We start from the raw sequence: 13,414 nt of genomic DNA, 5'->3' as shown, positions 1-13,414 counted from the left end.
ATTTTCTGCAACTGAATACGTCTTCTCATCACTTCAGTATGCATTCTTTTAGTTGTAGCTTTTTACAATTATTTCTAGCTTCTATAAACTTTTGCTTATTTGTACTTGATTTGTGGTGGACAAATCGTCGGAATGCATGCTGCCTTTGGGTAATGGCAGCTATACAATTTGAAGTGAACCAAATGGAGATTTACCAGTGGCTAAAGGCTAGTCAATTGCTGAAATAAAATGAACAACATATAAATAAACAAAAAGCAAAGAGGAGCATATTGTTCAACTCCTTCCTGATAGTCCAGAAGAATCCGTGTGGATTCATTCAAATCAAGTTTATTCTTTCAAACTGGGGTTGTTGAACGGTAGCAAGTTTCCCAATGCACAGCTAATTTTTTCTCCACAGGCAGGGGATCATCCTTAACATTAGTATCCGTGACTAGGTTAAGCAAAGGATGATGGCCAGGTAGATCAGGCTGAGACAAATGATCAGGTGCAGAATCATCGAACACAATGGTATGAGTGATTAAAAGGGGGAGCATCAACAGGCATCGGAGCAGGAGTGAGTGGAGATATGAGCAGTATTGGGATTGCCAGCTGATGGGATGATTTTATGACCAGTGACTGCATTTGGCGGCATCAACCTCAGAAAACGCTTATTGTGGAATGTGACTTGGTCAGAGTGGAACATTTTCATTCTGTATCGACAATTGGGTAACACTTCCACAATGCGACCACCAAGACTTTTTGTCTTTATCTTGTAACAGGACATTTGACCTTAACAGTAACAGCTGAAGCTTGTGTGCTTTTGAATTATACAACTTCAAAAACTCTTCATTGTGCTTTTCAGAGAATGCCTCTCTATCCTCTGCAGAAATGACCTACTGATAGTGCTGAGGATGAGATGGAATTCCATCACAAAGCTGCTGATGTAATAGAATTTGAGCAGGACTTAACTTCAAATCAGGCATAGAAGTGTTTCAGTGTTAAAGTATGAGCAGCATCGTCTGTGTTCAAACTGCAATTGGTATCAACATTATTGTGCATAATCCTTTTGGCTGTCTTGACTCTTAGCTCAGCTCTACCATTTGACTGAGGGTATGCCACACAGAAAAGTTTGGAACCCTGCGCTTATATACTTTGGATCACCATCAGAGCTTACTTCTTCGGAAACACCATATGTAACAAATAAGTTTCGAAAGATGTCTTTCCATTGACTTCATGAACCCTCAAGGAATAGATACAGATCCAACCACTAAATCTGTCAACAATGGTTAGGTATTCATGTGAGCCAATTTCAAAATAGTCTCTGCAAATCTGCTGGAATGGCTATTCTGGAGATTTAGTAAAGATTAGTGGCTCAGGTGTATGTGATGGCACATGTTATGCACAATTAAGGGCAATTGTCTCTATAGTTTTTGATGCATCGATCAAGACCGGAGTAATAAACACATTGATTTGTTTGGATTTACATATCTGAGATACCTTGGTTGGCAGCATGAAGGTTATCCAAAACAACCTTCCTCAAGACCTGTGGGATAATCAGCCTTATCTAATAATACAATTCCATTGAATGTGGAGAGGCAGTGCCACACTCTGGAGTGACCTGCTACATCATGATGCTTATTAGGAAAGCCAGTTTGGATGATTGAAATTAGATCTTGGTATTTGGAGTCCTCCTGTGTTGCTCTAGAGACATCATCGAGGGTGCTGAAACACCAGCCATCATCAATGCATCTTCAAGGATATCAGTCTGACCAAATGTGTTACGTTCACTGAAAGGTAATTAAATGGCTGCGATTGAACCTGGGTTATGTGATAAAGCATTTGCCTCCTGAGTTTACTTGCCTGGGCAATGGACAAGTAATTTTCGGACGCCACGGCGCAGTAGGAATGGAAGGAGTGGAAGGTGATAGAAATATCAGAATGCAAAAACCGGAGGCTTGCTGCATCGAGGACAAGGATTTTCTGGCGAGGTTCGATGGTGAGAGGTGGACGGTGGAATGGAAATGGATCTCTGGGCCTCCGGAACTACGAAACAAAGTAAGCTGCTATGAGAAAACACTGCAAGGAGACATAAGAAAAGGATTCGAGGAAGAAGTGGAGAGGTGGATAGAGGAGGGAATTCTGAAAGGGGATTGACGTATGCGAAGAGGTTATGAGAAAATGGAGGAGGATGGAGTGGGCCACTAAGATTGTTGACCTGAAGTCGGCTTATCTCTAGATTCATGTAGATGAGAAACTCTGGCAACATCAATTGGTCCGGTACAAGAGGAAGATGTATTGGCTGACAAGGTTAGGCTTTGGGCTGAGCTCAGCCCCCAAAATTATGACTGCCGTGCTGAAGACAGTGCTGAGTAAAGACTGTACAGTGAACAAGGCCACTAGTTCATACATTGACGACATTCTCAGGGAGGAAGTAGAGGTGACAGTGGAGAAAGTGAGAGGCCATGTCGCGAGGTATGGGTTGACTGCAAAACCGACGGAGTCCCTGGATGGAGGAGCGGCATTGGGGTTGAAACTATGCCAAGATGGCAAAGGAAGCCTTGTCTTTAGACGAGGGAATGCAATACCCGAAATCAGAACCGACCTGACAAAACAAGAACTCTTCTCGGTCTGCGGGAGACTGGTGGGACACTATCCAATTGCCGGCTAGCTCAGGATAGCGTGCAGCTTTATTAAACGACAAACGGACACGGATGGCTGGGAAGGTCGTGTGACGAAGGAGATCACAAACATGCTACAAGAAATCATCATGAGAGTGACGAAAGAAGGCCCAGTAAAGGGGGAATGGTACGTCTGCGGCGGAGACGCGGGGGTGATTTAGTGTGATGCCAGCAGTCTGGCATTGGACGTTGTATTAGAGATGAGAGGTGTAACTGTGGAAGATGCGGCGTGGCTAAGAAAGAAAAACGACTATTCCCATATCAACGTAGCCGAACTGGAGGCCGCTATGAACGGAATCAATCTGGCCCTGAAGTGGGGATTGAAAACAATTGAAATCAAATCCGACTCGGCAACGGTAGTTTCATGAATCAGGTCGCCTGTGACTGGCGATAAGAGAGTTAGGACCAGAGGTGCTGCAGAAATGCTGATCAAGCGCAGGCTTGGAGCACTTGCAGATTTGATAGTGGAATTCCAATTGAGGGTATCTGTAGTGCTGGTCCCATCAGAAAAGAATAAGGCAGATTCGATGACACGGGTAAAGAAGGCCTGGCTGCAAGAGAAAAAGGAGATTTCCTCAGTATGCTGTGTAGGGGAGTAAGTTAAAAAGTTACATGAAATGCACCACTTTGGTCGAGAACGGACATTATTCCTGGCAAGAGAGGTTTACCCAGAAACCACCGAGAAGGAGGTCAGGGAGGTAGTGGAGCACTGTCAGGAGTGCCAATCGATAGACTCCGGACCATCCAGACACGAAGCAGGAGTTACACATTGCGAAGGACTGGAAGCAATTCGCCATTGATGTGACCCATTATCGCCATAAGCTGTATCTGTCGATGGTCGACTGTGGACCGGGGAAGTTTGCCATATGGAGAGAGATCAGGGCAGAAGCTGCATGAGCGATTGGAGGGGTCATCGAAGAAATAGTTTTGGAGAGAGGGCCGTTGAGGAACTGTTAATGGACAATGGCCCTGCTTTCTGATCAGAAGCCTTTAAAGAGGTGTGTGATAGGTGGGGAGTAAGGCAATTTTTTAGGTCAGCGTATCGGCCGAGTGGCAATGGGATAGTGGAGAGGAATCATCGCACCATCAAGGCTGCTGCGGAAAAAAGCAACATTTCACCCATGGAGACGATGTTTTGGTACAACATCTCACCGAAAACCAGACAAGATGAAACAACTGTGCATCATGGAGCCATCTTTGCATATAAATGGCGGCATCCGTGCAACAAAATGGTAGGAATTGAGGGTGAAGAAGCTACCATTAAAGTGGGCGAGGAGGTGTGGGTGAAGCCCCCCCCCCCAATGCAAAATGTACCACTCGCTGGGGAAGGGGGATCGTAACGGGAATGCAGTCGAAGAACGTAATGGTGAATGGCGTTCCCGGCATATCCTAGACCTGCGTCGTGTAACCCTGCCGGTGCGCACTGATGGCAGTGAAGAGGAGGAAGTCGAGATCTACCAAGAAGCTAACGATGCACCCCAATTTGACTCTGCCCTACATTGTGGTTCTTTACAACCGGACGAGAATGTCTGTAGTGAACCTGAAAATGTTAACCCACAAGAAGTTGTCCCCCAGAGGCCTCAATGTGAGAGGAGGAGGCCTGCTTGGATGAAGGATTATGAAGTGTCTTATTGATCTCGAAGATCAGGGGGTCGTGTGGGGTATATGGTTAGAAAGAAAAAAAAAAAAAACGTACCGGACGTATCTGCATCGCTCTTTGGGAAAGAAGAAGGAAAGGATAGTTAGCTCATTTATATACATGAAGGGCATCTTGGGAAGGCAGGCCATGATGGGAGAAGCTTTTTTTTTTCCTGTCTTTTCCTTTTTTTTTCTAGATAGGATATAAAAGCTGGGAAAATTGTTCACTCGAGGTCGTTCGAATGTACGGTTAATTTGCATGTCAGTGGGAAGAAAGAAAGACGGATTTTCTACGAACATCGAAACTGGAAGAAAAAAAGGATTGTCGTTTTTTTTGTGTGTGTGCCGAGAGCATTGCAAGTGTTGTTTTTTTTTTGCATGAACATTTAACAGTATTCGGCAGTTAAAAGGAAAACTTTAATTTTAATACTAGTGGGGAAAATTATTTATAGCGTTTTCAGCTAGACAAGTGTTTCTCATGAAGTTTGGTAAGGGTGTGGGGATCATAGATTGGGGCTCAGATGAGCACTTGCCATGAAAATAATAATAATAAAGCAGAGACAGGCTCGCAACGTCTCTTCTGTAAGAAAGAGGTTACAGGGAAGAGAAAAGGGCATCCCCTACTAGGCTACAAAATCTATTTTGAACTCTGTCAAGGCAGGATATGGTCTTTCTAGCAGCTTATCCTGCCAAGATGTGGCATTTGGTTGTTAGTTGAATTTTTTTTTTATGATCAAAATCAACAAAAATCAGAGCAAGCTCTGTTGATTCAGATTGAGATGTTATCTTTCCCTCTGCCCTGTGAAGGTAGCATCAAGATATTTGAAGTTGTCAATCTCTTGACTAATTCCTCATCAAGCAACTGAATGGAGCTGAAGGATGTTGGGTGAGAGAATCTTTGTTTTTGAGGCATTAATTTTCATGCCAACTCACAAAGCTGCACCTCTAATACCATCAAGTGCAGTTTTGATATCTGCGTATGTTTCACCTTATACTAGCAACTTTGTCAGCAAAGTTTAGATCAGTGACCATAAAATTCTGCCCAACTAGTACACCTGGAACACCAGTTAATCATTGCTTTAAGATGGGGTTAATGATGAATTGGTGAAAGAACCCAATCTTGATGAACTTCAGATCAGACATTGAAGAAATCAGAATCTTTGCTTTAGCAGCGGATCTTGGTTCTGGTATGTTTGTAAAAAGTTTTGATCAGATTGAGCAGTTTTGTAGGGAACCGTCACATCTCATAATCTTCCAGAGGCATTTGCGATCAACAGTCGAATGTAGCTGCAAAATCAACAAAGCAAACAATGGTTGACTTTTGATAGCACCAGTGTTGCTCCAATACTTGGCATCATGTGAAAATTTGGTTTGTACAACCCATGCCCCAGTGAAAGCTACATTGGTTAAATCTTATGCACGCATTACACTCCTGTTGGAAGTGTTGGGCCTCCACAAAAGGCGAATAGTCGGATTAGAGTGTCTCGAAGGTGTACATGCTTGAGTTGTTTGAAACATTCCCATTGGATGAGGTTGCTCATGGCACCTGTGCCCACCTCCACCTTTATTTTTATTTGTGATCTTTTGTTCCTTACTCAATTCTGCATATGCCTCCCTAGCGTCTGCTGGGGTATGGGATTTTGCTATTTTGAGCCCTGATATGGTATGGAAGTATGCCTCTGTTGGTGAGTGGTCGTCTTCCTCATCGCTGTCTTTCAGCATTTGCACAGGTTTTTCCTTTTGTTGGGCATTCACCTCTATAATGGCCTTTTCCACAAAAGTAACAGGTGTTATAATACTTTTTCCCAGCTTTATTGCATGGGCATCTTGTGTTTTTTTTTTTTTTTGTTATAGATTCACAAAATTAACTGATTGCCATACTGTATTTGTTTACAGTGAGTGGTTGAGCAATAGTTTGTGTTGTTTGCTTTTATAAAAATAATAATAGCAATAACAAATCGCTAATCTTACGAAGTGTCTTGTCTTGATGTTCTTTAACAGTGCTTCCCACTGTTTTTTATTTCTTTTTTTTTTTTTTAATGTATTATGTTCCTCAGTCTGTGACTCTATATATTTCTTTCTATCGGAGTTCCTTGGTTGATGCTTGTATTTTGTAAGTTCACTTTACACCGTGATTAATACAACTTGTTTTTGAGTTACTGTGTAGTGTCCCCATATGTGTAGATTGATGACTCGATTGTTTTTGTTTTTCATTTTTTGTTTCTCAGTTTGTTTTGAATTTCTATGATAACCATAGATGTCTGTTAATTATTTTACATTCCACTTCTGACACCATGTTGTGATATTAATAAGTGCAGATGGTTAGGAATTAGACAAGGGTGCGAGGAGACTAAAGTGAAACATATTTTATTCACTGAATCTACAAACTGGAACTGCTTGATTGTGTGCCCGAAACTGGAAGAAGGGATATGGGAGAAGAGTGAGAGGAGGACTGGATGGGACTGTTATTACTGATAGTACGACAGTCATCACTTCTACAACTGAAAATACTCACAACAGTATTTTTCTCTTTCTATTTTTTACTATAGAAATTTTTTATTTTTATTTATCAAAACATTCAGATAAAATCAAGACATTCAAAATAGAAGCTTGACTTTCAAAAATTAGAATTATCTTTTCATCAAATTTTGAAAATGAGCTGTTCTCTATATCAGCTGAATTTTAATTCACAGAAATTTTAAAAAAGCTGATCATTGTTTGAGCGATAATAAAAATGTGTACAACACCAATGCCTAGTAAACAAGATATTAAAACTTTGTCATGTACAACATCACATCTTAAACCTTTTCGTCCTTAGTAAAGATTTTTTGTATATGAAAACAAAGCATAGTTGTTTTATTTTACTCCAAATTTTGTAACATGAAATTGAATTTACAAGTTCCAAATGGTTATTGTATAGAATCTCCATTCTTTTGTGCACTACTGCTTTGTTTGAATTAAATTTGTAATTGATTTCCATTTCAATTCATAGACGACTCACAATCCTGACTGTTCGGCTTTGCCATCACTTGTTGTGTGTCCACCAACACTGACAGGACATTGGGTTTATGAAATTGAAAAATTTGTATCTTCACAATTTTTAAATCCACTTCACTATACTGGACCACCTGGAGAAAGATCAAGGTATTCAATCTTTTAGTTATTATCTTAATTAATATTTGTTTTTAAATTATACAAAATTATAATTCTATCCAAAAGTTTTTTCTTTAACATTTTTTTTTTAATTTTGAAAATGGGTGATAAAATATTACGAATGATATAATTATTTATATTGATAGTAGGACCTGTGGGTCCTACTATCAATATAAATAATTGCTTATGTAAAGAATGATTTAAATAAAGTAAATACAGATTATCACTTGTTGAAAAAAATCAGAAAAAAACACTTTAAGTTAAAGCAATCAAACTTTAGATATGTGTAAAAAAAATATCTTTACATTTTGAAGACCCAAATTACAGTGCTTTCCTTTTGTTTTTTTTTGTTTTTCTCACATACTTACTCTTATGTAATTGTGTTGAAAACTTTTTATTTAAATAAGTTTTCAATACTATTACATTTTAGGTAAAAGTAGGTATGTGGGAGTATGATCAACATTATCCTCATCGCCACTCTTTTAATGACCTTGTGCCTAATTTGTGTGAGATTAAGTGTATTTTGATATATTTTTGCAAATAAATAATTTAAAGTGTAGTATCTGTTATGATAGTACATTTCATCTTCATCTTCTCTTGGAGAATTTTTTGTAAAGTGAGGGAATAGTGTTTGTCCTAATTCAAAGTATTCCTTTGTGGAAAGTAGAATTTCTCCACCTAAAAAAATGGATCTGGTGCTCTCATGTGTAGCTAAATAAATAGGAACATACATAATTGTTGATACTAACTAACAATATTTCGTAATCGTAAACATGTGTTCCTTTCTCATAAATGAAAAAAGGAAAGCAATTTTGAGAATGCTCTAAGAATTTTTTTTTTGTTTTGTAAAAAGCTAGCCTTACTTAACATCTACTTGTTTTGGTGAGTAAATATAATAGTTTGTTAAGATTATTTACTGTTATGAAAACGAAACAGGCATACCAAAATATAAACTTTGTAAAATTTAAGGTAACAGATTTTGTATGTTACTTTTGACTTGTATATATTTTTTTTACTATTCCTTAGGTTTTTAGTTTTATTTAACATTTAATCAGAACTTTGTGAGACGTAAGCAAACAATTATTATAAATTCTTCTAAACTGAGACAGAACACAACTAAACTAAGAAACAGATTTTTATTTATTAGAGTTACTGTTAAATATGTATTCAATCTATGGAAACACATTAATTTTGTTAGGACATGAATGAACACGTTATAACTGCATCACTAATTAAATTTTAGGTGTGTGTCTTAATGAAGTATAAAAGAAGATATATCAGCTGCAATAAATTGAAAAGAAGAATGGACAAAATGTACTTGTGTTTGAGGCTAAACGTTATTGATGGTGAATGTGCTTGTTCATAATTTGAACCAAAACAAACCCACTTTTGCTCAAAGTAAAAGTTTTAAGTAAGGCAAAGATTAGGGGAAAAACACTTCGGTTCAATTTCTGTAGAAGTATCAAAAGGATTTTCAAATGTAAAAAGAAACATTCTAATTATGAAAAACAAAAGTTTTACTTCATGGTGTTATGTTTTGTGGCACGTTAACAAACGGAATTAGTAGTTTTGATACTTAAGAGAATATGTATGTAAAGAGATATATGAAACTACATACTTTGAGAAATGTAATCGCAATGAAGTAATAAAAAATTTGAATGTATGATGTAATTTCTGAACTGTTTAAAAGAATTTCACCCTAAAGAAGTACCATATACAATTTGTAGTAAATCCATCAACTTGATTGATATTTTGTATGAAAAAAATAAGGAAATATTTCTTGTTTGTAGTTGTAATGAATTGGTATGAAAATAAAGAATTGTAGTCAGGGTTTGTATTTGCATATGTAGGAATGAATTTGGTTTTTATGTGAACAATTATGAATAATACTTTTTATAAAAACAGAATTATTACTATTAAAAATTTTTTTTTTTAATCCTTAAAGGCGTTTTAGTGAATGGAAGAGAAACAGATGCTGTTAAGTGTTTGGCAATTATATTCTACCATTCTTTGAATAGAATCAAAATGTCATTAAAAAAATGCCAATCAAAATAAGTTACTAAGATGACAGAAGTGAATTGTATTTACTGAGGGAAGACATTTTGGTAATAAATAACATGTAATTAAAAAAACGAACAATGATGGACTGAGCTTAAGTATACTTAATATAGGAGAATTTCTGGTGTTTGATGGGAGAGTGGTAGAATTTTTTATGAGAGTCAGATTGGATAGAATAAATTCAGAAAATTCTGAAATTGAGTTAAAGTGGCTATGGAAACCTGAATCAGTTATTGACTGAAAGTGTGATCATATTGGAATTATGTGTAGAGTTTCTGTTTATACTCCTATGGTTTCCGAATTGAAAGGAGAAGATGGAGATCATTATAATAAACTAGCAGTTCCGCCCTGCTTTGCCCGGGTCCTATGTACTGTTAATAACTTTGTATACATATGTATATATATATTAAGAAGTTTGTACTCATGTACAGGTAACCTACATTTAAAATTTCTAGTGTTTGGACCAAAAATTTGCGGAGGAGTTTGATAAAGTTTTCAAAGCTGAAATCGTTGAACTTTGACCCCTTAACAAAAATTTTTGGCCAAAAACCGTTTAAAAAGATTTTCCCAAATCTCAACCGTTTTGTTAAATCTTGAGTCAGTAGACTAAAGATTGACAGAGTAGTATGCAAGGCACACACACAGACAATATTGCTTTAATAGATATTATAGATAGATTAATTTACTATTAATCTCAAACCCAAAATTATTTGCTATAATTTTACTACTGTACACACTTATTAAATATTAATTTGCTATTCATCTCAAACCCATAAAATATTTGCTACTAATTTACTATTGTTCTCAACTCCAAACTTATTTACAGATAATTCTCTAATCTGAAACCCAAAATTATTTGATACAAATTTACTATTTCTCTTAAATCAAAACTTATTTACTATTAACTCACTGCTGATCTCAAACCAAAAATTATTTGCTATTAATTTACTATTGTTCTCAAGTCCATACTTATTCACCAATAATTCACTATTAATCCTAAACCCAAAATTATTTGCTATTAAATTACTATTATTTTCAACTCAAAAACCTATTTACTATTAATTCACTATTAATCTCAAACACAAAATTATTTGCTACTAACTTACCATTGTTCTTAACTCCAAACTTATTTACTCTTAATTCACTATTAATCTCCAACCCAAAATTATTTTCTATTAATTTACTATTACTCTCAACAAGTTTATTTACTACTTGCAATTTTGCCTGGCTTTACTTGGGCCCTATGTACTGTTCCTAACTTGCCCTGTGTGTGAATACACTTTATGTAAGATTTCAAATGTTTAGACCAAAATTTGTCTGAGTAATTTCATAGAGACCGCAAAAATCATTTTATTTTACATTTGACTAATATTTTTACCCCTTAACATTTATTATTATGGTCTCAAATCAAAAAACAAAGTTTTACCCATATCCAAGTTACCTACATTTTCAATTTCAAGTCTTTAGACCCAAAATTGGCAGAGGAATTTGGTAGAATCTGCAAAGGTCAACTCTTTCAACTTTCACCTTTGGCAGCAAAATTTTCGGCCCAAAACTAATTAAAATGCTTCCAACATGCCTGAATACTTGTTAGTTATAAATTTCAAATGTTTACACACAAAATTAGCTGAATAGTTTGCTAGATACCACAAAGGTCAAATCTTTTGAACTTTGACCACTTGGTAGCTCAAATTTTCGACCCAAACCGATTAAAAAGCTTGCCCTATCTTTGAATACCCTTTATCTAAAATTTCAAATGTTTAGACCAGAAATTAGCTGAGTAATTTGGTAGAGACTGCAGAGATCAATTTCTTTAAAACTTTGACCCCAATTTTGACCCCTTAACATTTATTCTTGGGCGCTCTAATCAAATTAAAAAGGAACCTACATTTAAAATTTCAAGTGTTTAGACCAAAACTTGGTGGAGGAGTTTGATAGAGTTCTCACATCATTGAACTTTGACCCCTCAACAGCCAAATTTCTGGCCGAAAACCGATTAAAAAGATTTTCCCAAATCTCAATGACTCTTATGTCAAGTCTCAAATCTCGAGTCTCTAGACCAAAAATTAACAGTTATTTGGTAGGGAAATGTACACAGACATAGACAGACCTTTTCACTTTTATAGATAGATAGATTAATTCATCTCAAACCCAAAATTATTTGCTATTAATTTACTATTTTCTCAAATATATTTACTACTAGACTACCCATGACCTGTTGGGTCAGTATGTTATATCAGCTATGGAATTCATGTATGAGCGTGACACTTGTAATGTAAAGAAAATAGTTTGTTTTTTTTACACAACAGAAATATTTCTATGAAAGTATATTAAAATGAAAAAAGAATATAGATAGATTTCTATGAGTCGTTCTGTTTATTATAATTAATTTTTTTTTTGAAAAAAAAAAAAAAAAAAATTTACAGTTACTGAATTATAAGTGGTTGGCCATACTTATAGGTAAATGTGCACTGAACAGATACCATAATACTCTGAACTTCATAGTTAAATTCAAATTTTGATATATCTGCTTTTTTCTTTTTATTTTTTACATCGTTCATTTCTGTATTATGTTTAAGTTATTTTAAACCCCACTCTTCCCATGTTAAATAATAATTTTGAAATAATAATGTTAATATATCAGCTTCCCAATTGTTCTTTTGTTTTGTTTTTTTTTTTTTTTCGCGTTTAAATTATCCATATAAACAATTGTTAATACTGTCTGCTGATCGTTACAAGATCATTTGAGTTTTATAATTATATAGATGTATAGATAATTGCTCCAACACATACAAGCATGTAAAGCAGATGTTAAACCAAATATGATAATAAATTTGTCTCCTTTTTTAATTTGAAATGTATATGCTTTCATTTTAAAATCGTTTTTTTTTTCTAAAATTTAAATTTGATTTTTTGTCAAAATTCAGTAAAATGTCAAAAAAAAGTTTTTCAGACAATTATTAAATGAATTGATTGAATATTTATATTTTCGATTATATTGATTTTTAATATGCTATAATTTCTTTTAGTAAAATATTTTGTGTAATCACTATCACTTGTATTTTAGATTACAAAAACGAGTGAAAAAACATAATCTTGTTGTGGCTTCTTATGACATTGTTCGCAATGACATAGAATTTTTTAGGTAAGTAATTTTAGTTAATTAAAATCTCTATTTCTTCATGAGCTACTGTATTTCTGAGTTATAAGAATATTTATTTTGAAAGGAATATTTATATTTGTTGAATTGATTAAAAAGTATTTATGAACTTTTTGCAACTGGATTTCACTGTTCAATGGTTCATGGTCTACTCAAAGGTTATAAAGTAAACTCTTTAGATAAACTATTTATACTCTAATGACATGGTTGTCTGAGATCCTAAATCTGTATTTATATTCTGTATTCTTTCAGGTTTTTTAACTCTAACGACTCTTCATTTTACTTCAGCATTGTTTTTGTTTTTTAACTGCTGATTAAAGCAAAATTTCCAATATGTTTTAATAAAATGGATGGATTATTGATTTAATGATATTGAGATAATTGAAAATGATTAATGTAGAGTTTGATTACTTATAGGAATGATTCATCACTAAATATTTGTTAACATCAAAATTTTGGTCTGCAGGGAAGCAGTTACAAAAATAGAAAATTCTTGGAAAGAAATTCTGTTATCTTTTGAAGGAAAAAAAACTTAATGTTTTTACAGTTGTGATAGAAAGAAATATTCTTGCTTGAATGTCTTCCAATAATAGTAGTAGAGAAAGCAACATCTCTCCTGTGAGAAAGGAGAGATCACTCCTCCACTAGATTAAAAACTAGATTTTGTACTCAAGGCAAGAAAGAATGCTTGAAGCAGAACTCTTGAATTGAAAACAATGTTTTATTTCAGAACAGTTTCTGATGGCTA

At 35.2% G+C, this 13,414-nt stretch overlaps 1 protein-coding gene across 1 annotated transcript in view; it reads left to right on the top strand.

Moving 5' to 3' along the window:
* The window catches only part of LOC145247883 (TATA-binding protein-associated factor 172-like), a 303,920-nt gene that overhangs the window by 163,929 nt on the left and 126,577 nt on the right, over window positions 1-13,414 (top strand). The window contains exons 20-21 of the mRNA XM_080109494.1: window positions 7,288-7,439; window positions 12,574-12,651. Coding sequence (XP_079965620.1) covers window positions 7,288-7,439; window positions 12,574-12,651 — 230 coding nt within the window. The remainder of the gene's footprint in view (window positions 1-7,287; window positions 7,440-12,573; window positions 12,652-13,414) is intronic.

Source organism: Euprymna scolopes, chromosome 26 (genome assembly GCF_053919585.1).
Source record: "Euprymna scolopes isolate OS-2025 chromosome 26, ASM5391958v1, whole genome shotgun sequence".
NCBI classification, from domain to species: domain Eukaryota; kingdom Metazoa; phylum Mollusca; class Cephalopoda; order Sepiida; family Sepiolidae; genus Euprymna; species Euprymna scolopes.
Note: the sequence above shows the minus strand (reverse complement) of the source record. Positions and strands in the feature narration are given on the sequence as shown.